We start from the raw sequence: 27,787 nt of genomic DNA, 5'->3' as shown, positions 1-27,787 counted from the left end.
ACTTCTCGCATGCTTTGCTCAGCTGAATAAAAAAGATCTCCTTTCTCGTGCCTGTCAATCGGCATATTTTAGACAAGAGGCCAGAGTCAGCCTTGCCCAGGCTAGCTGGGAGGGCGTGGGACACTCCCTGAAAACGGACCCCAACAAAAGGAGGAGGAGGAAGTAGAAAAATCTGTTGAGGAAGGGGAGAAGGACAAGCTAGCATATCAGAAAAACATACAGGGAAGGGGCCATTGAGAAATGTGAGAGACTGGTGGTACAGATGTATCAGCCGGCAGTGAAGGAGGAGCGAGAGCGTCCGTGCCCTGCAGCTGCTGCTCGCTTGGATCTGGAGGGCGGTGCAAGAGCTCGGCAGCGCTGCAGGAAGCATTGCACGTCCTTTGACACGCAGCACACTGACCCTGCGGCGCAGCCCGGGAGGCTCCTCCTCACTGCTTGCGGAGCGCTTTGGGTCAAGAGGAAGGTAAGAGGAAAGCCGCAGCACGCCGGGCGGGGTCCAGTCTCCCTGCCGCTGCTGCTCCTGCAGTGAAAAGTGTCCCGGCATTGCTGTGAGGAGCGCAGCCAGCAGCAGCATCAACGGGGTGGGGGTGGGGGCGGGGGCGGGGGCGGGGAGAGCTTTTGCAACACTCGCTGGTTGCTGAGAGCAATGGGGAGAACCTGGGCTTGGAGGGAAGAGTGCTGAGCTACGGAAAGGGGAAAGTTTCTCCTTGCAAATAATACTTTGAAGTAATCCTTCTTTCCTTTCTTCTCCTATCTGCAAGGAGGCAAAGGGGCCAGTTCAGACGATTCTTTTAAAGGTGCCTTTAATAAGTCTGGCTTTTTATACCCACTTGGGAAACAGATTCAGATGCACAGACCCGCGTGGGTAGAGTGTATTTTTCCAATGACATATCTGGAAGCCTACTGGACCTCCCCTCCCCAGATGAAGGCCCATCACTCCCCTCTCTCTCTATGATTCCCAGGCTTCCTCTGTTGTATTTGCTGCTCCAATCACAGCAACTTCCCCAGATAGAAGTCTATAAAATGATAGAGTCATGCACAGTGATCAGCTGTTGAGCAGCAGTGCTTCTCCAAGACAGAAGAACTGAACTCTTTGGCTCCTTTGTTGTCTATGGGGACACATTTACCTGCCTCCTGGCTTGCAGCCCACAAATTAAATGGGCATGTTTGGAGATCTTAGGTTCACCACAGGAATATACACCTTAGTAAAGGGGCTTGCAAATTGCAAGCATTTCTACAAATCCCAGCCACCGCCACCCGCCGCTCAAGCAGTTCCTACCTCTATGAGGCTTCATGCTCCCAGCTTATCAGTGGGAGAGCAAAAAGACATCGATGTTTCTGTCTATTGTGTTTTGGTCCTGGAGTTTTTGAGTGAGGGGCACTGTAGCCCAGAGCAGGGGTTGGACTAGAAGGCCTCCAAAGTCCCTTCCAATGCTGACATTTGATATATCTGTGCAAATAGTGTCTTTGTTCTACTTGGGCACCACTGCATGTTGCTCTTCTTCTTGCTAAGGAAGGGCATCCCCATTTGCTCTCTGGTGTACATGTGTGCAACAGGATTGTATGCAGTCATCTTCTGATTGAGACTGTATGAAGGAATTCATGTACTCCGTGGTTTTGTGTGTATGGTGGTTTGGATGAGAGAAAGTGACTGGCCCAAAGTCATCCCCTGAGCTTCATGGCTGCATGGGGAAGGATTTGAACTCTGGTCTCTCCAATCCTAGTCAACCCCCTCTTCACTCTCTTCTTGTGTATGTATTAATTGACTTTATTTAGGTCCTAAAGGATCTCTCCAAACTGGGAGAGTTGGCATCAAAATGGCAAATGTGTAAGCAAGTGTAAAGGGATGCACACTGGGGCCAAAAAACCCCCAACTTCACATATGCACTGATGGGGTCTGAGCTGTTGATGACTGACTAGGAGAGAGATCCTGGTGTTGTGGAGGGCAGATCTTAGAAAGAGCCAATTCACTGAGTGGCAGCAGAGAAAAAGGCAATGCCATGTTTGGCACTGAAGAAAATGAAGAAGAAAATTTGGCATTGAAGAAAATTAGGAAGGGGATTGAAGAAAAAAGTGCTGATATCATAATGCCCTAATACAAAACTCTGGTGCAGCCCCATTGGGAGAACTGTGTACTGTTCTGGTCACCATATCTCAAAAAGGACATTATAGAACTGGAGAAGGTGCAGGAGAGGGCAACTAAGAGGATGGTGTGGGGAGGCTGGATAGAGAGGGTTTTTTCTCCCTCTCTCCTAAGACTAGAAGCGGAGTAGGGGTGTGAATGAACTGTTTGTGCCAAATCAGTTTGCCTAGAACTGCTGCCGGGTCGGAGGTTTGAGTGCAGACCAAACCGGGGCCGATTCAGTCCATGATCGACCCAAATGGAGCCCGGTTCGGGAGAGCCAGTTTGGCACTATAAGGGGTGGTTGGGCAGGGGCGGTGAGAGACAGAATAAGGTGCTTACCTGGGTGGCACAGCCACTGGCGCCACTGCTTGCTAGCACCCCCCCCACTGCAGCCCCAAACACGCTTCCCTCTGCTTTATCAAGCCACTGGCTCAGCGTCAACTCTGTTTGGGCCTCCACGCATGTGCAGAGGCCAGAACTGAGCCTCCGCCAAGCTGGTCACCCTTTATAGGAGTGGAGAGCATGCTTGGGGCCCCACCAGGATAGCAAGTGGCAGCAAGCTGTGGAGCCAGCAGCCCCGCCACCCGGTTAAGCAGCTTTTCCCTCTCTCTCCTCTGGCCGCCCCTTACCTTTGGAAGGGCCCCCACACCCCCTGTACTTGTAAGGGAGAATCCTCACTGGATTCCCCTTTACAAGTATATCGCCCGCCCAAACCAGTTTGATGAAACCATAACGGTTCTGAGCAACGTGATTGGGTTTGAAATGATTTGTATTCGAGCTGAACTGTGTATTTTGCTTTGTGCACACCCCTAAACTGCCCAGAGACTTGCATTTTGGGCGGTAGACAAATATGTTTAATAAATAAACAATAAACCAGAGATTATTCCATGAAACAAATGGCCCGAACATTTAGGATGGACAAAAGGAAGTACTTTTTCACACATTGCATAATTAATCTATGGAATCCTCCTAACTCCTTTGATAAATTCATTGGGACACCCACTTACCCCACCCACTTGTGCTGGAGGAAAGGAGAGGGATGTTTATCAAGTGTGTGTTTTGATTGTTCCTTTTCAGCTGTCATCTAATATTTTAGGACGGGTGTGAGAGCGAAAGGATGTCTTTGTCTCCCTGGCCTAGGTTAATATGATCTTGGATCAAGCTAGGACTCTTCCTGCCACATCCACCCAAGTCTCAGTAACAGGGAGTAGTCTGGCTCTCTTATTTTTCTACTAATGTTGTGGTTTTTGTAGTCTTAATTTCCCCCAGTAGCCAAAATTTTAGCTATGGGTTTATAGGATTCTGACCAGCCGCTTGCCCACTGCCTAGGAAGTGAAGCACACACTCCAGAATTCAAGTTTACATTTTATTTGGGTTACAGTGAAGATAGGTTAGACAAGCTAATCATAAGAGACTTAAACACATTAAAGAATTCAGCAGACATCTTACTACTCCTTTCCAAAGATCAGTTTTGACAACACAAAATAAACCTCAAAACAGGAGACTTGATGAATAATCAAAAAGAGACTATAGCCAGAGCTTAAGGCCCAAAGCTAGGAAAAACAGAGAACAATAGGGAGAAAACCCAAAAGGAAAAGGAGAAAAGTCCTGCCCTCCACCAAAGAGAAGAGAAATCCCCAGAAAGGGAGAAAAATATCTGAAATGAGTGGGTCAGGTCCCAAAACCAAATCCATGGCTTAAACTCTTATACTGCCTTATTTAGGGGAAGGTCTAAGATACCACCCATCTTAATTAGAAAGACATCTTTATAGAATGGTTTGATATTGAGCCCCTGGTGGTTAGATAATGAGCCCCTGGTGGCGCAGTGGTAAAACTGCCGCCCTGTAACCAGAAGGTTACAAGTTTGATCCTGACCAAGGGCTCAAGGTTGACTCAGCCTTCCATCCTTCCGAGGTTGGTAAAATGAGTACCCAGAATGTTGGGGGGGCAATATGCTAAATCATTGTAAAACCGCTTAGAGAGCTTCCAGCTATAGAGCGGTATATAAATGTAAGTGCTATTGCTATATTGTTCAATATTGGTTTGTATGTGAAAAGTATGAATTGCTGACTTACATAGCTTGTATATTTATTCATTCATTGTTAAATTTTTATACCACTTCATCTATTAATTAAAATTTTATACCACCTTTCATTAAAATAATCTCAAGACACTTAAAACAATATAAAACCATAAAAATTGCACACTAAGAATTCAAATGGAATATAAAAATACAAATCTAATTAAAAGTTTAAAAAACATGAATTTGGATTATACGATCTCACTGTCAGTTGACCATTAGCTAATGGCCAACACTCAGCAGAAAAAGCCCCTTGCGTTCTCTTGCTGTTTCCCCCATTAGAAACCCAGCTATCTGCAGCACCTGGTTTGTATAAATGACACATAACCATAAAAACAATGGGATAAATTGATTACAATCATGTTCCTATGGTGTATATATGATATAACGTACAGGGCCGTCCCAAAGCATGTATGGGGCTGAGAGCAAATCAGCATGTGTAAGTAACTCACTAAGGTTTTTGGACATGTCCAACCAGATTGGGCATTTAATTCATTTGTAAGGGGAAAAAATAAAAACAAAAACACAACACATGCCCCTTGCTTCACAGTTCTCACTCAGACCTTCTGGATTGCAAACAAAATTGAGCATAGTACATTTATAAATAAATAAATAAAAGTATTGTTTGTTTGTTCCAAAGTTTTTGAAAATTTCTGCAATGAAACAAGCCACTTACAGGACTTTTTTGATGTGTGTGTTTTTTAAAAATCCAAACCAATCTACTTCAAATTAAGTGTACCTTACCCTTTTACCCTGCCCTACATCTATGATCAATACCAAAGCCCTATGCCAAGTCATTCCAGGTGATCTAAAGACTGAGGCAGAAAGTGTGTGTGTGTGTGGGGGGGGGGGGTGTCTTACACTTTTTTTATGAAGGCAAATTCCTCCATATGAGGATGGAATGATGGTCTAATGGAGGAAGGGCTTCAGTTACAGACATTCTTGTAATTTTCTGCCACGAAACAAGACACTTATAGGACATTTTGGGTGGCAATCTGCCCCCCACATCACCCTGCCCTAAGGACGGCCCTGATAATGTGTATACTGTATATTGAATGATGCAAGCCCCTTACTCTACTTGATATCCCTCCCTTGAGGTCTTGAGCCCCTGGTGGCGCAGTGGTAAAACTGCCGCCCTGTAACCAGAAGGTTACAAGTTCGATCCTGACCAGGGGCTCAAGGTTGACTCAGCCTTCCATCCTTCCGAGGTCGGTAAAATGAGCACCCAGAATGTTGGGGGCAGCTCCGGCTATAAAGTGGTATATAAATGTAAGTGCTATTGACATTGCTATTGCTATTGTTAATAATAAATAGCAGATGACATCACATTAAGAGGGGTACGCCTGCTTAAGTAGTTTCAGCAAACGTAGCATATTAACTTGATCTGTAATGCTTTGTGTACTTCTGTACTATAATATTGTTTGTTTGTTTGTTTGTTTGTTTGTTTATTTGGAACATTTCTGTACTGCCCAAAACTTGCATCTCTGGGTGGTTTACAATTAAAATTATTTAAAATGTCAAATCAATTGACAATTAAAATCATTTTTATAACATTAACTATTTAAAAAGATTTTAAACCCCAGTATTAAGATTTAAAACCCTCTGTGTGTGTGTGTGTGTGTATTCCCCCCCCCATAGATCTAATTAAAAGCCAGGGTGAATAAATGCATCTTCAGTGCCTTTTAAAAAGTTGCCAGAGATGGGGAGGCTCTTATTTCAACAGGGAGCGCATTCCAAAGTCCAGAGGCTGCAACGGAGAAGGCTAGTTTCTGAGTAGCCACCAGATGAGTTGGCAGCAGCCACAGGCGAACCTCTCCAGAATATAATATAATATAATATAATATAATATAATATAATATAATATAATATAATATAATATAATATGATATATTATATAATAATGCTTTGTGTACTTCTTTTTTGCCATCTATTCTCACCAGGCTGGCTGTATGTTCAATTCCCTGGGTTGAGTAAATTTAGCAATTTAGAATCAAACACAGAACCAAAACAGAATAAATGGGACAAAAGAAAGAAAAGGAGGGGGGGAATAGCAACAAAGAAGAAGAAGAAGAAAATTATGTTTTGCTGGTGTGTGTGGCCATGAGTTCTGATTCATCTCCATTGGATCAAAGTTGTCCTAGGTGTAAATGGACAGGCCCTTCAGGTTTTTGTAACATTTTCCTCATCATCCATGGTGATGCGTTGTGAAATACCTTGCCATGTTGGATCATAATGAACACTTCATACATTAATCCACCCTGTAATTGGAGGCTGATCATGGATCTGAGGCTCCGTATTGATGCTGCCAAATTTGCATCCTCTCTGCCTGGTGATGGCCATGCCCCCTGCATCAACCTACATCTGATGCTGATGAAAGAGATGTGGCCACACATGCTACATGCTGTATCTTGACCCTGGGCCATCCCAAGCCCCCTACACTGCTGCCTTTAACATTAAAATTAACAGCTTAACTCCCAGCATTTTGCATAGCACTTCCTGGCAGGTGGAAGCATCTAGCCAACTGATTCAATACACTCCTTGGATAAATGTTTCACATAATACAACATAAAAGAGGGTCTAAAGTCAGTTCAATTTGCAATATCTTTTCCATTCTTTGCTTAATTTGAGTTCAGTAACTTTTAGCATAATAACATAGCCATCAAATATGGAAAAAAGCTGCTAACTTCTTGTTTGTATTTGCACCATTTCATCCCAGAATACATCCTCAAGGCTCGTCTTCTATCCCTGGCTCTGACCCATTTTCAATCTTACCTGCACCAGGTGACAACTGGAAGATGAAAAATGAAGGAAAACCCAGGGGAAGATTGTTAGTAGGTGACAGACGGAAAAAGAGGGAACAGAAGAGCCTAAAAACTGGAGCAGAAGGGAAGAAAAGGAGTGGATCACCTGCTTCTGAGGATGAAATCCAAAAACACAATGCAGCAAGAAAGAAAGAGAAGCCTGAGCCGCCCTCGTAGGAAAGGCTTGAGTCCTGACCCAAGCTTTCAACCTCCATGGGAAATGCACAGACAGAACAAACCATATAAATGCTTTGAGTGTGGAAAGAGCTTCAGCACAGGGGGAGCTCTTACTTTACACCATAGAACCCACACTGGGGAGAAACCATATCAATGCTTGGAATGTGGAAAAAGCTTCAGAAGGACTGGAGCACTGACTAGCCATCATAGAACCCACACTCAGGAGAAACCATATGAATGCTTGGAGTGTGGAAAGAGTTTTAGCAGGAATGACACTCTTAGTTTACACCATAGAACCCACTCTGGGGAGAAACCACATAAATGTTTGGAGTGTGGAAAGAGCTTCAGCACAAAGCAAGCTCTTACTGTACACCACAGAACCCACATGGTTGAGAAACCATATGAATGCTTGGAGTGTGGAAAGAGCTTCAGACAGAGTGGAAATCTTACATTACACCTTAGAACCCACACTGGGGAGAAACCACATAAATGTTTGGAGTGTGGAAAAAGTTTCAGCCAGAACGGAAATCTTCTTTCACACTATAGAACCCACACTGGGGAGAAACCATATGAATGCTTGGAGTGTGGAAAGAGCTTCAGCCACAGTGGAGATCTAAAAAGACATCATAGAACCCACACTGGGGAGAAACCACATAAATGCTTGGAGTGTGGGAAGTACTTTATCAGGAGTGGAAATCTTGTTTTACACTATAGAACCCACACTGGGGAGAAACCATATGAATGCTTGGAGTGTGGAAAACGTTTCAGCCAGAGAGGAGATCTTAAAAGACATCATAGCACCTGCACTGGGGAGAAACCATATGAATGCTTGCAATGTGGAAAGAGCTTCAGCAGGAGTGTATGTCTTACTAGTCATCATAGAATCCACACTGGGGAGAAACTATCTGTGGAGGATTGAGGCCCAAACCTCTTTTTGTAAATAAGCCCCTGTATTATAAAATTGTATTGATATTCCTAAACCCCTTCTTTATTGCAAATAGGGATGGTATGTGTAAAATGCTTGCTAGTCTCTGAGGTAATTCACACAAGTGAAAACTGTGTTCTGCCCAGGTTTGGGAGCTGGCTGTGCTCCCAATTTTCGGTTGTGTGGAAGCAAGGTAAGAGGAAAACCCTGGTAGGAGTGATTGTGTGGAAGCCAGGTAGAAGTTGTGCCGTTGAGTCGGTGTAGACTCCTGGCTACCACAGAGCCATGTGGTTTTCTTTGGTAGAATACAGGAGGGGTTTACCATTGCCTTCTCCCGCACAGTATGAGATGATGCTTTTCAGCATCTTCCTATATCGCTGCTGCCCTATATAGGTGTTTCCCAGGAGGAAAACCTGGGCACAAATGATGGTGAGGAAGCAAGGTAAGAGGAAAACCTAGGCAGAAGTGATTGTGTGGAAGCATGGTAGAAGTAAAAGCTACCCAGATTTTCGTCCTACCTTGCGTCCTCACATTCACTTCTACCCAGGTTTCCCTCCTACCTTGCTTTCACACAATCACTCCTATCTGGGTTTTCCTCTTCTCTTGTTTCTACACAACCAAAAATTGGAAGCACACACAGCTCCCAAACATTTTATTTCATGAATTGTGACATGGGGCCAAAGAGGTAAGGACTCAGTTTAATTGCACAGCTGAAGAGAGGGAAATCTCCTGGTTATGATTATATCCCCCCTGATCTCTTGTTATCTAATATAGAATGTTGGGCCCCTATTCTGGCATCATTATTTACATATATAGATCGAACGGCTCACATCCCTGATGATTGGGTTCTTGCCATTGTTGTCCCAATACATAAAAAAAGAATGTGGAAGGACCTGGGCAACTATAAACCGATAGGTTTGCTCAGCGTAATAAGTAAATTGTATGCAAAGCACTTATGTATTAAGCTGTATGAGTGGATGGATCAAGAAGGCATCATAGAACTGGAACAGGCGGGGTTTACTGCAGGTAGGTCAGTAATGGATCACTGTATTGTGCTACAACACTTAACAGAAAGTTACGTGTATGAGAGGAAAACACCCCTCTATGCAGCCTTCACCAACTTCTGAATGGCTTTTGACTCTTTATCTAGAGGAATTCTTTGGGCCAAGTTATCTAAAACCTCAGTTCACGAAAGACTATTGTTAATTTATAAATTATATGAGAACTCAACCCTTCGTATATGTCTTAACTCTGCGGGTCATCTTTCAAAGAAGAACCCACAAATAAGGGAGTTAGACAGGGTTGCATCTTAGACAGGGTTGCATCACCCTTCCTATCCAATTTTTATGTGAATGGTCTAATCCAGCGGTTGCAAGATTCGGACATACATACACCTAATCTGTCAGACAAACATCTGCCTATACTCATGTATGCTGATGATGCTGTAATCTTATCACAAACTAGAATAGGTTTTAAAAAAGCTTTGATTGTTCTGGCAAGCTACTGTAAGAAGGAACAATTAGTAATAAATTATTCTAAGACAAAGATTCTCCATTTTAGTCCTAAACATCGATCTTTTAACTGGTCAATTGAAGGTCATAGACCAAGTAAAGCAAATTAAATACCTTGGGATAGTGTTTCAATTAAACGGTCACAAAACAGCCCATATCAGATCGGAAGTAGATACGGCTAAACGTAGTATTCTAGCCATTCTGAAACTATTTTGGTCCCAGGGAGAAAATTACATTCCTGCAGCCATTAACCTTATAAGGTTAAAGTGATTCCCCGACTCCTTTACGGGACACAATTGGTACACCAACTTTAAAGATCTGGAAAAAATTCAGACTGGTTTTTTAAGAACGATATTTGGTGTACCCAACTGCATTTCCAATTCGGTGATCCGCATGGAGGCGGGCATACTTAAATAGGAAACCAGGGCTTGGCTCCTAAGGATATTTTATTGGATTAAACTTCATCTGCATCCGTTAGGGCTAATTCCAAAGCTTCTTGTGGCTGAGCCTCAGGCATCTTGGTCTCACAAAACTATAAATAAACTTTGCCAATGTGGCCCATCACTCACTCTATTAGCCCAGAGCGGTGTACTACATACTTGAGTTTCTCTTTCACAACAACCCTGTGAAGTAGGTTAGGCTGAGAGAGAAGTGACTGGCCCAGAGTGACCCAACAAGTCTCATGGCTGAATGGGGATTTGAAATCGGATCTCCCCGGTCCTAGTCCAGCACTCTAACCACTACACCACACTGGCTCTCTAGAGAGTAGTAAGAATACAGCCCTCAGTTTAGTAAGACAGAGATTGGTTGACATAGACATTCAGGAAGAGAAGGCTTGTTTACCACCTTTTTATAAACAAGTATATGCAAAGACGGATCTTGCCCCAGCAACATATTTATTTATGATCACTTTGAGTAAATTCAGATGGGCCTTCTCCAGGGCCAGGTTCAATGCTTTCCCATCTGCAATGCTTTATGGGAAATATTTGAAACTACTATAGGAAGAACGGAAATGCCCCTGTGGAAAGGCAATTGAAACCATGGCCCACATACTTTTAAAGTGTTCAATTTATCAAAATTTGAGGTTTCAGTTAATTAGTCCACTGATAAAAGATATGAGGGGACAACCTGAGGATCTTGTTGTAGCATATTTATTAGCAGATAAAAATGCAACTATTTCCTATGTTGTAGCTAAATTTTGTTATGTGGTCACCAGATTAAGAACTTCAAAAGTATAGATGAAACTCGAAAAATTAGAATATCGTGCAAAAGTTCATTAATTTCAGTAATGCAAATTAAAAGGTGAAACTGAGATAGACGCATTACATGCAAAGCGAGATAAGTCAAGCCTTAATTTGTTATAATTGTGATGATCATGGCGTACAGCTCATGAGAACCCCAAATCCACAATCCCAGAAAATTAGAATATTGTGAAAAGGTTCAACAGTCCAGGCTCCAGGTGTCCCACTCCAATCAGCTAATCAATCCATAACACCTGCAAAGGGTTCCTGAGCCTTTAAATGGTCTCTCAGTCTGGTTCATTAGGAATCACAATCATGGGAAAGACTGCTGACTTGACAGTTGTGCAGAAAACCATCATTGACACCCTCCATAAGGAGGGAAAGCCTCAAAAGGTAATTGCAAAAGAAGTTGGATGTTCCCAAAGTGCTGTATCAAAGCACATTAAGAAGGAGGAAGAATGGAGAGGCACACAATGCAAGATGCTTGAAGTCCAGTGTGAAGTTTCTACAGTCTGTGTTGATTCGGGGAGCCATGTCATCTGCTGGTGATGGTCCACTGTGCTTCGTTAAGTCCAGGGTCAACGCAGCCGTCTATCAGGAGATTTTGGAGCACTTCATGCTTCCTTCTGCAGACGAGCTGTATGGGGATGCTGACTTCATTTTCCAGCAGGACTTGGCACCTGCCCACACTGCCAAAAGTACCCAAACCTGGTTCAATGACCATGGATTACTGTGCTTGATTGGCCAGCAAACTCGCCTGACCTGAACCCCATAGAGAATCTATGGGGCATTGCCAAGAGAAGGATGAGAGACATGAGACCAAACAATGCAGAAGAGCTGAAGGCCGCTATTGAAGCATCCTGGTCTTCCATAACACCTCAGCAGTGCCACAGGCTGATAGCATCCATGCCACGCCGCATTGAGGCAGTAATTGCTGCAAAAGGGGCCCAAACTAAGTACTGAATACATATGCATGCTTATACTTTTCAGAGGTCCGATATTGTTCTATTTACAATCCTTGTTTTATTGGTTTCATGTAATATTCTAATTTTCTGGGATTGTGGATTTGGGGTTTTCATGAGCTGTACGCCATGATCATCACAATTATAACAAATTAAGGCTTAACTTATCTCGCTTTGCATGTAATGCATCTATCTCATATATCAGTTTCACCTTTTAATTTGCATTACTGAAATTAATGAACTTTTGCACGATATTCTAATTTTTCGAGTTTCACCTGTACAGTTTAGGGTTCTTTAGTGTTAACTTTAGATTATGTATATACACTTATGCCTTTCCAAAGCCGCTATTTTTTTATGTGTAATTATTCCAAAGCTGTTATTCATTTATGTGTAATTGATTTTCTATTTATATTTTTATTAACATTGTAAAGCTTTTTATTTTTATTTTGGTCAAAGACCATAAATAAAGTATGTACAGTATGTATGTAGCTCCCAAGCTCGGGTAGAACACAGTTTTTTAGGGGTGTGCAATTCGGGATTTTGGGTGATTCGGCTCGGACCCGAACCGAATCACCCCTGTTCTGTTTTGTGCCCGAATCTGGGTCACCCGAATCACCCTTGATTCGGTTCGGATTCGGATTTAATCTGAATCCGAATCCAAATCGATTTGGGGGGGGGGGTAAAAAGGGGCCCAGGGGCAAAATTTTGGGGTGGGGTGGTAGTGCCCAATGGGTAGAGTCTACCACCCCAATTTCAGGGGGATTGGGCAAAATCCTGATTTTTGGTGAATTTTTAAAGTTTTAGTGACTTTGGGGCAGTTCGGGGGCATAGCATGGGATCTGGGCAAAAGTAGTGGGGTGGGGTGGTAGTGCCTAATGGGTGCAGGCTACCACCCCAATTTCAGGGGGATTGGGCAAAGGGCTGATTTTTGGTAAATTTCTGAAAATTTCATGTCTTTGGGGCAGATTGGGGCATATTGGGGCAGAAAGTGGGGCCTGGGGCAGAATAGTGGGGTGGGGTGGTAGTGCCTAATGGGTGGAGGCTACCACCCCAATTTCAGGGGGTTTGGACAAAGGGCTGATTTTTTGAGAATTCTTGAAGTTTTAGTGACTTTGGGGCAGTTTGGGGGCAGAAAGTGGATCTGCCCCAAAATAGTGGGGTGGGGTGGTAGTGCCTAATGGGTGGAGGCTACCACCCCAATTTCAGGGGGATTGGGCAGAGGGCTGATTTTTTGAGAATTTTTGAAGTTTGGGTGTCTTTGGGGCAGATTGGGGGCAGAAAGTGGATCTGCCCCAAAGGAGTGGGGTGGGCTGGTAGATAGTGCCTAATGGGTGGAGGCTACCACCCATCCCCAATTTAAGAGTGATTGGGCAGAGGGGTGAATTATGGTGAATTTATTTGTATGAGGTTTGTCTTCATAAGGTGAAGTGTGCTAAATTGATTACTTCCTCATATTATTCATAGTAAAGGAAAGTGTGAAAAAGTGAAAGTGGGGTCATGAGAGTTGTTTAATTGAAAAATAGCTCATTTGCTATGATAGAATGAGAATTCACACCTTTTCTGAGGGCAAGTTCAGATGGGAGGAGGCCACTGCCTTCTCCAACATGTCGCCTGTCCAAGGCTGTCCTGGAACAAACTACTGCAAACCTGAAGCTGGCCAGCATCCTGTCTAGCACTGCAGCGCCTTTACAGCACAGATTGCATAGCTCTACTCAGTCACTGGGGGTTTCCTGAACAAAAAAATCCCTGAAAAACATATGAGGTGTGCCACAAACCATGTACCTTGTGCAAGCACAAACTTGTTTGCACTAGTGCCACACTAGTCTGGAGGGGAATGCAAGCTCCACAATTAGCTAGCATAAAAAGCATGCACTAGTGCAGTGTCCCTGCACAAGCACAACTTGAGGATGTCAGCCAACATATCAAATACTGGTGGTTATTTCATTTCAGATGCCCATCCTTGTCAAATCCCTTCGACCTGGAAAAGAATATTCTGGGAATCTTTTTTTTGTTTTCCTTCACCTAGATAGATGAAAGATCATTTTTAAAATGTGAATAGTCTAGAAGTCTAAGAGTCAGTCAGTCATAACTTTATTGTCAGAGCCGCAGGTCATAACAAAGAAAAAAGGAAAAGTACATACCACAATCACCTTACACCACAATATAATCCTCCCAATTTAACATAAATTGTAGTTTAGGACAATGGATAATGCTGGTAACTCCCCCCCCGCCTTGTTTTCATGGATAAGGTGGCTAAGGTCGCAACCGTGTGGGTGACCTAGGGGAATACATCTGCCAAAAGAAATATCAAGCATCCCGAAACAGAACTCCTAAAGTTGTTAATAATCTGTCTTAAGAGCTGGTCTTGTGGTAGCAAGCTTGACTTGTCCCATTAGCTACGCAGGGACCACCCTGGTTGCATGGGAGACTAGAAGTGTGAGCACTGTAAGATGTTCCCCTCAGGAGATGGAGCCGCTCTGGGAAGAGCAGAAGGTTCCTTTCTGGCATAGGGCTGAGAGAGACTCCTGCCTGCAACCTTGGAGACGCTGTTGCCAGTCTGGGCAGACAATACTGAGCTAGATGGACCAAGGGTCCAACTCAGTATATGGCAGCTTCCTTTGTTAAGGTCTTATCTCTAATTGACTTGCACCAACGGCAATAAAATACATAATGAATAATATCCTCCACTTGACCTCTGCCTCCACAGCAGCAGAGTCGTCATTCCACAGGTAATCTGTGAAATCTTACACAGAGATAGGCCGAAGGCATGGACTGAAAGCACATGGCAGTAAAGGTCTTCCTCAAAGATTGAGAATAGCAGTTAGTCAAATATTGTGAAAAGGTTTTACATGTTTTATAGTATTGAAACCAGGAGGAAAAGCCAGAAAGCTGAACCATAGCAGCATCCCGGCCAACATCTCGTGCAAAAAGCCAAGCTCCAGTTTTTTCTCTAGTCCAAAGCCATAACTCTGCAATTGGAGGCAAAAAGTATAACCCTATAATGCGAGGCAACAACACAGACCATAAGCTCTTTCCCAAACAGTAATTTTGACCAAATTTAACTAGGGGGTTATCTGAGAGGTTGTCTAACTTCTTAAAACATGATGTATGTTTTAAGATGTATTATAACCGATAAAGGCTATATGGTTATAAAGGTTATACATCTGGCAAGTTGTATTATAACCGATAAAGAAGGGAGGCTACCTCCATTCTTGATTGATTGATTGCTATACCGTCCTTCCAAAAATGGCTCAGGGCGGTTCACACAGAGGATGGATGGATGGATAGATGGATAAGAAGGATCCCTGTCCCCAAAGGGCTCACAATCTAAAAAGAAACATAAGACACACACCAGCAACAGTCACTGGAGGTACTGTGCTGGGGGTGGATAGGGCCAGTTGCTCTCCCCCTGCTAAATACAGAGAATCACTACGGTAAAAGGTGCCTCTTTGCCAAGTTAGCAGGGGTTTTTCTTAAGTAAGCAAGGTCTAAAAGTCTAGAATGTTGTTAGTTTATTTAGAATATGTTTCACTTTTCAACAACAACAAAATTCTCAAAGTGGTTTAGCAAAAGGAATGCAAAGATGTCTTCCAATCCCAAAAGGGCTCACAATCTCCCAGCCCCCAAAGGCCACACACGAACATAGTCACACATACGGCACCAGCAGCAGTGATCGGGAGGGCTGCTATGCTCGGATGAATGCGGAGATAAATAATGCTGCATGTTAAATACTGTGAAAACCGGCCAACATCTGGAGTAAGCACCACTTGCACATCAAAGTTGTGCTCCTGCAGGAAGGCCCTATAGCTGCACAAAATTCTTAAGTTGTGCTTTTGTGCAAATTTGCTCAGCAGGAGGCGTCCCACAGGCTGTGCACCTCAGTGGGGCAAGTGCAGGGATATTTGCACTAGTGCAACACTAAGCACCCAATGTAGTGGGACTAGCTAGTACGACATGTTTGCACAAGTACAGCCTCCATCTGGAAACTGATCATTGACCACTGCTGTAGGTCAGCTCTCAGATATTGTCAGATAGCAGGCTGGTTCTCATGGTGGTAAACTGGGTAGGACTAGTGTCTGTGTGCACTCTCGATTTTTGGTTGTCTGTCAGCAAAAACCCAGGTAGGGAGAGAGGGACATGACTGGATAGGAGGCAGGCACAGGATCCGATGGCATTTCTGCCACCCTCAATAATAGGCTAGGACCACCTTAAGTGGTTAAGTGCACGGCAGGGAAATGCTTGACTAACAAGCAGAAGGTTGCCGGTTTGAATCCCTGCTGGTACTCTATCGGGCAGCAGCGATATCAGAAAGATGCTGAAAGGCATCATCTCAGATTGCGTGGGAGGAGGCAATGGTCAACCCCTCCTGTATTCTACAAAAGAAAACCACAGGGCTCTGTGGGCGCCAGGAGTCGAAATCAACTTGACAGCACACTTTTTAACCGTTATAAGTGCTAGATAGGAGAGTGCTTTTAGAACCCTGTGCCCACCTCCCACATGATCACTTCCCCCCAGAGGTGCACCTAGGTAATTTTTGATCCTGGACTCCAAAATTTTGCCTTTTGCCCACCCCATCCCCCACCAGCCCTGCTGCTGCCACTAGAGAAGCTGCAATGTTTTACACCAGAGCATGTTCAGGGAAAGCTGGAAACACTTTTTCTTTTTTGTATTTTTAGAAGAGATTCTGTATAAGATACTTCCCACTGATTTGCAGAGAGATACCACATTTTGCATGGACAATCCTGCCACTTAAATTAGGGGACCACTCAGCATTTGGAGGCCCCCCAGACCTGTTGGGTACTGGACCTCTGCCCGGAAGTCTGGTCCAAAGAGCGCCACTAATTCCCCCTCCTCCCAATTAGGCTTTTGCTGAGAGACAACCAAAAATCAGGAGCATGCACAGTTCCCAAAGCTATCCTTCCCAGTTTTCCAGTGTGAGAGTTGCCTTACGGATGGCTCCTGAAAAATCTTTGCATGTTAAATCAAAGCCATTAGATGTCCATTCAGCTGGATTCTTTGGGGGAAATATTGGCCATCAAAAATTCATATAGGAGGAATTTGAGTACAGGAGCTGTCACTTGCTCCAGCTCTTCATCTTAGTTACTGAGCCAGCTTGGTAGAGCTCAGGGTGCTGGACTTGAACGACGGCCTCCGTAGTCGAAACCCTCACTCAGCCAAAAGGTTTACTGGGTGACTGGTCCAAGGAATGCCATGAGGACAGAAAGGAGGGGAACACATCCTCTGCCCCGCGTTCCTTGGAAAAAAGCAGGGGAAATCGACCAATAATACTAATAGTGGAGATTGGGGCTCCAGAGCTTCTGAGAAGTCACATTAATGCTGTACCCCTTTATTCCCCTGCAAAGCCCTCCAGAAAGCCAGGGGACCCTCCAAGTAGCAACTTCCCAAATTGTACAAGATGCTCCAGTTAGAAGAGGACATTGGGTTACCCCGGCCGGCTGTGCTTAGGCCCACTTTGAACACCTGTGCTTCTATTTGCCAGCATCCATAAAGAAGTCTTGACCCTGCGAGATGCCTCTCTGTTTCCCCAAAGAATGAGATTTCTCTCCAGCAGCCCTTCTCTCCCTTCTCGCTCTGCAGTTGCAGCCTTGAGATACCACCGTTTGGGTTTTGCTGCTGCAGTGCTCTGCATTCCTCTGCAGGGGGAGCTTTCACCTTAAAGATATGTCAGTGAAGGAAGACGGGCTAAAAGAATGTTTTCTTTTAGCCCATCTTCCTTCACGGTGGAAGGAAGAGCTACCCTACTCCAAGGTAGCTGCTGTGTGAGCAGGAAGGGAGAGCTCTGTGGGTGGCACACTGCCCGCGCCTTTAGCCCTGTTCAGACATTACATCACACATGTGTTCCGTGCCTGTTCACATGGGCATGTTTTTGCATGAATGGCTTTAACTGTGTTCAAACTAGTAAACTTGTATAGAGCCTACAGGCCCCCTCAAATGCAAGCTACAGCTAGGAAGTGTACTGCCGTATATGCCTTGAACATACTGTGTGAATACCTGTACCTGTGTACAAATATGCGTGTGCACTGCACACACATCGTACATGCATTGAACATCATTCATTAACAGGGCTTTTCTTTTTCAAAAAATTGAAATGGGGCAATTTGTATCAGGAAGGGAGAAGAAGTGGGTCTCTAACTCTTCCCCCGGGTCAAGTTCATGACCAGCTGCTCCCAAAAGCTCTTGGCCACAGAGTGGGAAACTATGCCCATACGTTTTCCATAGGCCTTCTCTGTGATAGCCCCCAGGTTATGGAATGACTTCCCCATTGTGGTGTGTCAGGCTCCTTCATTGTATACTTTTCAATGGTGAAGACGCACATCTTTACCTGGGCCTTTGGCTCTAAGAAAGGTTGGGTTTTTTGCACTATGTGGTTTTAACCATTTAGTTGGTTTTCATAGCTTAATGTTTTAAAATGTGTAAGTGTTGCTAATATGTTTTAAGTGAGACAATGTGGAATAGGGTGGGATTATAAATGTAAATTAAATTATATATATAACTGTAAATTATAAATGTTAATAAAGAATAAAGAATGAATAAAATGGGACCATGGGAAGCTGGCTTACTCCCTCGGGTCAGACCCTTGGTCCATCTAGCACAGTATTGTCTATTCCGACTAACAGAAGCTCTCCAAGGTTTGGGGCAGGAATCTTTCTCATCCATTCCCAACCTGGGCGGTTTCCAGGAAACTGCAACAGTTTCCCAACATGCCCGCTAAGTGTGCTTCCGTACTGTCTGCATTCCAACCAGTGGTGTAGGTAGGGAGACTCCAGGCGGCCTGGGGACAAAGTTGTTTTGGGGGGGTCCCTGTGTGCCCCAACGCCGAAGCCACCCCCCTACTTTCCATCCCCGCTGCACTTCCCCCGCTGTTTACTGGCGGGTGGTGGGTGGCTGACGGGATTCTCAGCACACTGGCTTCTCCCCGGCATCACAGCACACGATGCTCTCCTTACTCAATGGGGAGGCCTGAACTCAGGTCCGGGAGAAGCCGATGCTACAGCCAGGGAATGGGGAGGCCTGAACACTGGCTGGGGAGGGGGAGGCCTGTGCACTGGCCAGGAAGTGGGGGGAGGCCCACCTGCTTGCTGGGGTGGCCACTGCCACCGCCACCACCACCACCACCACCACCACCACCACGGGTAAATGGGAAATGGCGGCCAGTGGCACAGCAGTGTGGGAGTACATGGGGGGGGGGCCTTGTGGGCCCCTTGACCCTCCAGGCCCAGGGACATTTGCACCCCCTTGTCCAATGGGAACTATGCCCATGGTTCCGACCTCACTGTCAGTAAGGTGCTGTCCAGATTGCAGATGCCCTCTTTTGGGTTTTATAATTGCTGCACTGCAGCAGTGCAACGTTGCATCTGTGTTGCAGGAAAATAGCATTTTTCCATTGTAGGAGGGTTGCCACGACGTTTCTGCAGTGTAGGTGGCGTGGTGTGGATGGTTCATTCATCTGCAGGGGGATCTCTCCATATTGCCCCTTCTCACTTCAATTTTATTTTTATCTTTTTCTTTTAGCTTTATTTCTTTTTCTTCTTATTTTTCATTGTGCAAAGGAAGAGCAGCAGATGGGCGGCCACCACTCCTCACGGCCCTCTGGAGCGCTCCCCGCTCCTGCCTCCCCAGGGCTCAGGGAGAGCATCAGGCAGCAGCTCTTCTGAGATCGCTGCAAGTGAAGGTGGCGATGGGGGCTCTTTGCAAGTGAGCTCCGAAAGGCTCTGCCTGGGCTTGCTTTGCTCACCACTTTTCGGGGGCAAAGCATGGGGGACAGCTGCCTTGACTCCCCTGCTGCTACCCTCTTTTCCCAAATCCACCTGATCTCCAACTCCCCTCTCTGCCATTGTTTTTGTTGGCTTGTTTTGCTGGCGTGCTTGCACAAGGGTGCAACGCTTCAATTAAAATTTTGTGTTGGAATGGCACTTTCCCCTCCTGATGGCTTTGTGCAAGGCAGCCCAGAATTTTTTTTTTAAAGCTCATCACGTCATGCCTCTGCCCCTTCCACAACCCCATTGGCCCAAAATGGGACAGGAAGAGGGGACAGATAATGGGGTTCAAGGAGAATATGGACACCTCCTGCCTGGAAACCACGTTGCAGTGGACAGCAATATGAACGGGCACCAGGCTACCATGAAGCATTGAACAACCCTTTACATGCGGTTTGAAACAGTTGCACCATTCCAGCGCACCTTGCAACACTTTCTACCAGCACAAAGTTTATGAACTGGAAAACGCATTGCAGATGCTGCCAGGGATTGAACCTTATCTGCATGCCAAGTGGATGCTCGTATCACTGAGCTATGGTGCATTTGAGCAGGACTGACCAACTTTATTTCAAAAACTGTTGATTGTGCTTCTTCTGCTTCTTGCTTGGCAAACATGTGAAAACTGACGAAGCTGCCATCTGCTGAGTCAGACCACTGGTTCAGTTACACCTAGTATTGTCTGCTCTGACTGGCAGCAACTCTCCAGGGCTTCATGCAGGGGCTGCTGGAGAGCTTCTCTGCTCCTAACAGCCCTTTTAGCTAGGGCTGAAATGAAATTTCTCACAGGAGACCTACAAATGGTGGTAGTGGGGGGCGGGTTGGAGTTGAAAAGGGATGCAGAGCCCCCATTTCTTTCCCAGTAATTCACAAATGGAAAATGTGAAGTGCTCTCCCTGGCACTTTCCAGATTAACCCCTACCAGGGTCATAACCTATCTGCTAAGTGTGCTTCCACACTTCCTCTGCTGTGACACTGCAGTCCCAACTCCCTACACTGTCAGCAGGGTGCCGTTCGCATTTTGGATGCCTTGTTTCTGATTTTATCACTGCGATTTAGTGCTGTAATATTGTATGTCCATTACAAAAAAAAAAAAAAAAAAAGGAGCTGTATTTTCCATTGTAGATTCTGGGGATCATTTTCAATTCAATTCTGCCAAGCCGAAGCATTTTACCATGGTTGTAGCGGGTAATCTGGAAAGCGCCCTGATGTTAGAGGTCAGCTTTCGACAGGCACCAGGGCATTTTCTGGACTACAAGATTTGCACCAGTTAAAGTGTTGCAAAGTGCAACGGTATGAGGCAGCGGCTTGAAACTGCAAGTACAGCATTTCTCGATGCGTTTTTCCAATGCATTGTGACAGGGTTGAAGCTGTTCAAATTGCCCACCACTGCAGCGGGTTTTCACTTGAATCGCATTCACTACCCCCCCTCCATTTTGGGCCAATGGGGTTGCAGAAGATGATGATGTGACAAAGTGTGTGTGTGTGTGTGTATGTGTGTGTGTTAAAGTTCTCTTTGTGCAAAAGCACCACTAGGGGAAACACCATGGCACAAACAATAATTCAGTGAGCCGAGTCTCACGATCCATTAGCCCTGATTTTGCAGAGTGAGCGGGGAGAGCAGGCTAAGCCCACTCTCCCTGCTCACGAGCGGAGAGGGAGTCCTGGGTGGCCGGATTGGCCGCCCACAAGATTGCCGGCTCCATGACAGTGGGGGCTGGGAGGCCGATCGGCCCCAGCAAGCTTCAGCATGCCCTGCACAAGCACGCAGGGCATGCTGGTAAGACCCCTGCTGCCGGGAGGCAGCTTTTCGCCTCCCCTCCGGGGGTCTCTTCGTGAGTAGGCGCGGAGCCGCGCTGTGGCTACTCATGATCTTGGAAACCAGGTTTGAGAAGCACTCGCTCCGCAATCCTGGTTTTAGGGCAGGGGTTCTTGAGCGGGTTACCCCAAGCCGAGCCCGGTGGTTCTCACAATCTGCAAAAATCGGGCTAGGCTCTCCTAGCCCGATTTTTGCAGATTGTGAGAATTGCCCCATTGATTTCCTCTTGAGCAAGAACCCAAGCAATAAAAAAAAAATCATATACAGAAAAGGGCCTTAGATATCAACAAATCCTTGAACTGCGAAATGAGCCCTCCACACCATTGAGAACAGTTTGCAGGCTTGCTGGTAAATGATTCAGTTCACTGGGCTTCCTTGCAGTAAACAAAGGGGATTGCACAGAAGTAAATGCTTCAGTTCAGTAGGCTTCCTCTTAAGTAAGTGACCGTTCTCTCTCCCTGCCCTGGACTGCTCCATTGCCTTTCAGTAAACAAATGGGAATGCACAGAAGTAAATGATTTAGTTCAATGGGGGAGTGCTCCTTGCGCAAACAAGAGCACCAGGAAATGAAACAGAGCGGAAATATGTATTTTAAAAAAACACACACACCATTACATATCCTCTATCTGCCAAATGATCCAGCCAATCCACAGTGCAAAAAAAGAAGGAACAAAAGGGGGGTGGCCGAGGAAACATGAACATGTCTGGAAAATGTCTGATGGAAAACAAGAGCAAATGTGATCGAAATCAAAAGCCGAAAGCCGATGAGAATCAAGTTGGACCTTTGTGCAAAAACCTGGGTGGAAAAATAAAATAAAATAAAAAATTATTTTTCATGCACAGGATGGAAAGGGGCTGTAAAAATCAACAACTTGTTGCACCGTGATTTGAACCAACCATACAACATCACACTGCAGCCCATAAACAGCAGGGCAAGCCTCCTACAATGGAAAAATACAGCTACTTTCCTGCAACACCTTTACAGCGTTGTAGGTTTACAACGCATCAGTAAAATCCGAATCAATGCACTGGAAATATGGATGTCACCCTGCTGGCAGTGCAACAACCACGATGTTGCAACTCGGGCAATAGGGAGGGGCACTTAGCGGACACATTGAGTATCTGTTGCAGCGTGTAATCTGGGAAAAAAGCCATGGGCAGCTGCCATATTTTCCCCAGAACTCCCAAAGAAACAAGCCGTTTGCTAGTGTGGTGTGCCATCTGATGTGAGATTCTGGGTTTAAAATCCCCTGCTAATCCCTGCTAAAGTTAGCAAACCCCTGCTAACTTGGCAAAGAGGCACCTTTTAAACGTGGTGATTCTCTTTATTGAGCAGGGGGAGAGTAACTGGCCCTATCCACCCCCAGCACAGCATCCCTCCAGTGGCTGTTGCTGGTGTCTGTCTTATGTTTCTTTTTAGATTGTGAGCCCTTTGGGGACAGGGAGCCATCTTATTTATTTATCATTTCTCTGTGTACACTGCCCTGAGCCATTTTGGGAAGGGCGGTATAGAAATCTAAATAAATAAATAAGAAAGAAAGAAAGAAAGAGAGAGAGAGAGAGAGAGAGAGAGAGAGAGAGAGAGAGTTTTCCCCAACAGCCAATGTTGAGAAAGCCATCTTTCCCCCTAGAATCCCTCTTCAGTCATTGTACTGTAATGCTACACCACCACGGTTGCATGGGGATGGAGCAGTAGCTTAGTGACAGAGCATCTGTCTTACATGCAGAAAGTCCCAGCTTCAATCCCTGGCAGCATCTCCAGGTAGGGCTGGGAAATACGCCTGCCTGAAATCTGGAGAGTCACTGCCAGGAAGTGTAGACAATATAGGGCTTGATTCATAAGAACAGCCCTGCTGGATCAGGCCCATGAAGACCCATCTAGTCCAGCATGCTGTTTCGCACAGTGGCCCACCAGATGACACTGGAAGCCACATGCAGGAGTTGAAAGGGGCATGCCCTCTCTCCTGCTGTTACTCCCCTGCTATCCATCTCCTCTGGAACGGAGGGTGTGCGTTCACATATCGGCCAAATTTACCCCGAAGTCCCTGTGAGCTATCAAGGAGCACTTCACACACGATTCGGGTTTTTCATTGCATGTTAGAGTGTGGCCCGATTTTATATTGGGGCGCGGGGAGGGGGGGGAGGTAAAAACATCCACTTTTGGCGTCAGGTTTTTTTGGGCAACTTTGAACTCGCAGTAAAGCCCTGCAGAAAAGTCATGATCAAGCCTGCTGTCTGGGAAAGCTCCTGGGGAATGGTTGCTCTGGTGGTTCAGACAGGCGCAGCATTCGAGGGCAGCCTCCCAGCTGGGCATAAATATTTAACATAGTGATCAACGATTAGGCGCTCCCTTGACTGGAATAAATCACTCTCATTTTCCCTATGGGATTAGCTGTCTTCAGATAAAAGACTCCAGATTAGAGTCCTTCTCTCTTTTTAATCTGTTTCAGGGGGCCCTTCCTGTCAATGATGGGACGTTAACCGTTTCCTCTCTCTTTTGCAGAAAATCAGTTCTTTCCCATTTAGCTTCTGATTCAGCAGGGACAGCTCTGTTTTCTTCAACAGAAGTACCCTGTTTGCACTGAATGGCAATTGTATTTCCTCTGCTAATGTCACTTTACTATGACCACTACCAATATTTATATACAGTCCCCAAAGCAGTTTACAAAAGAGAAAAAAATAAATAAAGATGGATGCCTGCCCCCAAAGGACTCACAATCTAAAAAAGCAAACGTGAGATAGACAGCAGCAACAGCCACTGGAGGGATGCTGTGCTGGGGATGGACAGGGCCAGTTGCTCTCCCCTTGCTAAATAGAGAGAATCACCACTTTAAAAAGATGCCTCTCGCTGCTCAGTTAGCTGGGGTCCTTTACATAGGGAGTGTGGGAAGGGAAGGCGAGATTGTATCCGCTGTTGCTGGATGGATAGTACAGTTAACATTTGCTGGACACAGATTAGGAGACAGAACCATCCAGGAGTGGAGCTGTAATAGTGCACACAGGTTCCGAGAACCTGCGCTGAGCTGCCTCAGGGGCCACTACCATTCTTTCTGGGGCCCAGAAATGCACCTACGTAATTATGGAGCCTGGACCTAAAGGCCTTTGGAGCCCTGCCACCACTTCTGCAAGTTAAGCATCCTTTTTTAACATGGAGGTCAGGGCTGCTCAGCTTCGGCCCTCCTGCAGATGTCAGCCTACAACTCCCATAATCCCTGGCTATTCACTGTGGTTGGGGATTATGGGAGTTGTAGTCCAAAAACAGCTGGGGTGGGCCTAAGTGGAGCTTAGTTCTTGAAGGCACAAACCCCACCACACAAAACAGACTAAAGAAGATTTGGGGCCGCCCAGAGGGTGTGGAGACCCTGGACTTTGGCCCCGAGGTCCAGGGGTAAGGGCGCCTCTGCTGGGGCCACCTTGCTCTCTCTCTCTCCTCCCCGCTGCCACAGGCACATGACAGACCTCCCCACAGCAGAGGGCTCCCTGACTCAGCCGTCTGCAAGGAGGCGGTCCTGCCACTGGCACTCCCACTCAGCTGGTCTCTGCGCATGGGATGGTCAGCCCAGCATCCAAGTGTCATGCCGACCTCTCCAACAGCCATGGCGCATGCACTGGGGGCAGGGTAGCCCACCACAATGATGGAAAAGGAATGGCCCTGCTGCTTCAGGGGGGCCTTTCAGGGGTGCCCATGGCAGCAAGCCTCAGGGAGGACAAGGGGTGAGCCAGACAACCACAGGAAGAAACCAGGTGGGGAGCATAAGGCCAGTGTCGCCCTTGCAGAGGCAGGCCGCCATTGAGAAGATGAGCTGCTGCCTACGCCCTCCCTGCACCACTGGGTCCCTCCGATCTGACGAGTTAGGAGTTAACTGACGGCTTGGTTGATGACTCTTTTTGTAAGGGGCAGTGGCCAGAGAGAAGGAGGCTCTGTCACTTAAGTGGCACAGCAGGGAAATGCTTGACTGACAAGCAGAAGGTCGCCGCTTCGAATCCCCACTGGTATGTTTCCCAGACCAATGGAAACACTTATTTCGGGATGCAGCGATACAGGAAGATGCTGAGAGGCATCATGTCATACTGCACGGGAGGAGGCAATGGTCAACCCATCCTGTATTCTACCAAAATAAAACCACAGGGCTCTGTAGGTGCCAGGAGTCGAAATCAACTTGACGGCACATTTTACTTTACCAGTTCACAGAGAGAAAACAAAAAGAGGTTGAAATACTGAAGCTAGGGGGCAACATACCAACTAACCCAATGCCCAGCTGAGACCAAAAACAAGCTCAGCTCTGAAGGCAAATTCCTGGGCTAAGCATGTGTTCAGATGCACCTTATTACCAAGAGCAAGTTTAGTGTCATGGCTAGAATGTTGGCCTAGGAACAGGGAGACCTGTGTTCAAATCCCCATTCAGCCATGACACTCACTGGGTGATTCTGGGCTGGTCAGATTTCAGGAATCCAGAAAAATGCTATCGCGTGTGGTATCAAGGATGTGTGACTGTTAAGAGGGTGTGGCTTCTTTGGGTGAGAAAAGGAAAGCATCATATTAATAGGCTGAAGGCAGTCCTTTCACAAGGCAAGATGGAAGATTATTGGGACACCAAGCAGGGTGACCAAATCATAGGACCAAGACTCCTGCCTGCAACCTTGGAGAAGCCGCTGCCTGTCTGTGCAGACAATACTGAGCTAGATAGACCAATGGTCTGACTCAGTATATGGCAGCTTCCTATGTTCCAAACAACTAGCCCAAGGTGACCCAGCTGGATTTCAGGGACAAGTGAAGATTTTAACCTGGGTCTGCCTAGTCATAGTCCAACATGTTTAAGGAACTGTAAATCACTTCGGGCTGTCTTGGGAAATGTGTGCATACCTGTTTAAAATAAATAAAACAATCAACCTACTGAATCTACCAACTGAAGCTTGTTAATTTAGTCTATGTATGAAGGAACATAGGAAGCTGCCATATACTGAGTCAGATCCTTGGTCCTCCTAGCTTATTATTGTCTGCACAGACTGGCAGCGGCTTCTCCAAGGTTGCAGGCAGGAGTCTCCCTCAGCCCTGTCTTGGAGACGCTGCCAGGGAGGGAACTTAGAACATTCTGAATGCAAATGCTCTTCCCATAGAGACCCCATCCCCTAAGGGGAATATTTTACAATGCTTACATGTAGTCTCCCCTTCAAATGCAAACCAGGGCAGACCCTACTTAGCAAAGGGGAAATTTCATGCTCGCTACTACAAGAGCAAGGGAGGAGATCTGGTCTTATGGTAGCAAGCATGAATTGTTCCCTTTATTAAGCAGGGTCTGCCCTGGTTTGCATTTGAATAGGAGGCTACATGTGTGAGCATTGTAAGACATTGCCCTCAGGGGATGGAGCCACTCTGGGAAGCAGCACTTGGCATCTCCAGATAGGATTGAGAGAGACTCCTGCCTGCAACCTTAGAGAAGCCGCTGCTAGTCTGTGTAGACAATCCTGAGCTAGATGGACCAGGGGTCTGACTCGGTAGAAGGCAGCTTCCTATGTTCCTAAGACCAGCTCTCCTAGTGCATTTTGTCTCCTAATGCAGACATCTAATCCATATTCTAATATAAACAATACAATGTTTTAAATATGGCAATCAGCTGGGGGATCCCAGCTTTGGGTCCCCAGATGTTGTTGGACTACATCTCCCATTGTTACCTGGGAGGCCCAGTTACCACAAACCAAAACAAACAAGGATGATTGAAGGAAGCAATAATCACGGTTTATTTTAACCCAGCGTTGGTGGCTTTTCCCAGTACCTCACGGTAAACCTGAGAGTCGTGCGCAGCTGCCTGGATTTTTTATACTTTGGCATAACTACATAGCTGGGCATCAACATTCAGCCCCAAAGAACCAATTAGTTCATTGGTTAACATCATTGTCCGTCATATTACAAATATTATAATCATTGCTAGTTAGACAAGCATTCCCTAGTACAAAGAAACATTTCTACTGCCTATTGATAAACGAAACTGTCTTCCTCAGATGGCCTTGAAGTATTATTTTACAGGCCTTTGCTTTTTCAAGAGATACAAGGAGAGGGGGGCTCTTCCCCCTCTAGTTTGTCAGCAAATTTATGGCTTTACAGCTCGCAATTTGGCAAGGCAACTTGCAGACTCTATTAACCATTTCTTGACCAGTGCAAACCTGAGTTCTCACACTTTTTGCAAAGACACTTTCCCATTCCATGAGAACAAAGTGATTACAAAGCAGCTTTCAGAAAAGGCATTTTCCTCTCATTCCACACCATCATCCCCAACCACAATCACCTTTGGCTGTTGTAGATGGGATTAATAGGAGTTGTAGTCTAATGACATCTAGGGACTCAAAGGTTGAGAACCTCTGAAATAAGCAGC

At 45.7% G+C, this 27,787-nt stretch overlaps 2 protein-coding genes across 4 annotated transcripts in view; one reads left to right on the top strand and one right to left on the bottom strand.

Annotated features, from left to right (window-relative positions):
- Positions 1-9,653, top strand: LOC128349090 (zinc finger protein 239-like). Of its 3 annotated transcripts, none has more exons than XM_053305017.1 (2): positions 1-463; positions 6,987-9,653. In XM_053305017.1, exon 2 carries the CDS (start codon positions 7,125-7,127, stop codon positions 8,100-8,102), a length of 978 nt encoding a protein of 325 aa, XP_053160992.1. In that variant the 5' UTR covers positions 1-463; positions 6,987-7,124; the 3' UTR covers positions 8,103-9,653. The 3 variants fall into 3 exon arrangements, with proteins under 3 accessions (XP_053160992.1, XP_053160990.1, XP_053160991.1); XM_053305015.1 differs by having other exon boundaries at positions 6,922-9,653; XM_053305016.1 differs by lacking the exon at positions 1-463 and adding an exon at positions 664-797 and having other exon boundaries at positions 6,922-9,653.
- A 12,536-nt stretch (positions 9,654-22,189) lies between these two features.
- The window catches only part of KLHL35 (kelch like family member 35), a 32,779-nt gene continuing 27,181 nt past the window's right edge, over positions 22,190-27,787 (bottom strand). Inside the window, exon 9 of the mRNA XM_053313124.1 lies at positions 22,190-22,212. The gene's annotated coding sequence lies outside the window, so the exon portion shown is untranslated. The remainder of the gene's footprint in view (positions 22,213-27,787) is intronic.

The sequence above is a fragment of the Hemicordylus capensis genome, chromosome 3 (assembly GCF_027244095.1).
Source record: "Hemicordylus capensis ecotype Gifberg chromosome 3, rHemCap1.1.pri, whole genome shotgun sequence".
Classification (NCBI taxonomy): domain Eukaryota; kingdom Metazoa; phylum Chordata; class Lepidosauria; order Squamata; family Cordylidae; genus Hemicordylus; species Hemicordylus capensis.
The sequence above is the reverse complement of the archived record's forward strand: the minus strand, read 5'-3'. Positions and strand labels throughout refer to the sequence as shown.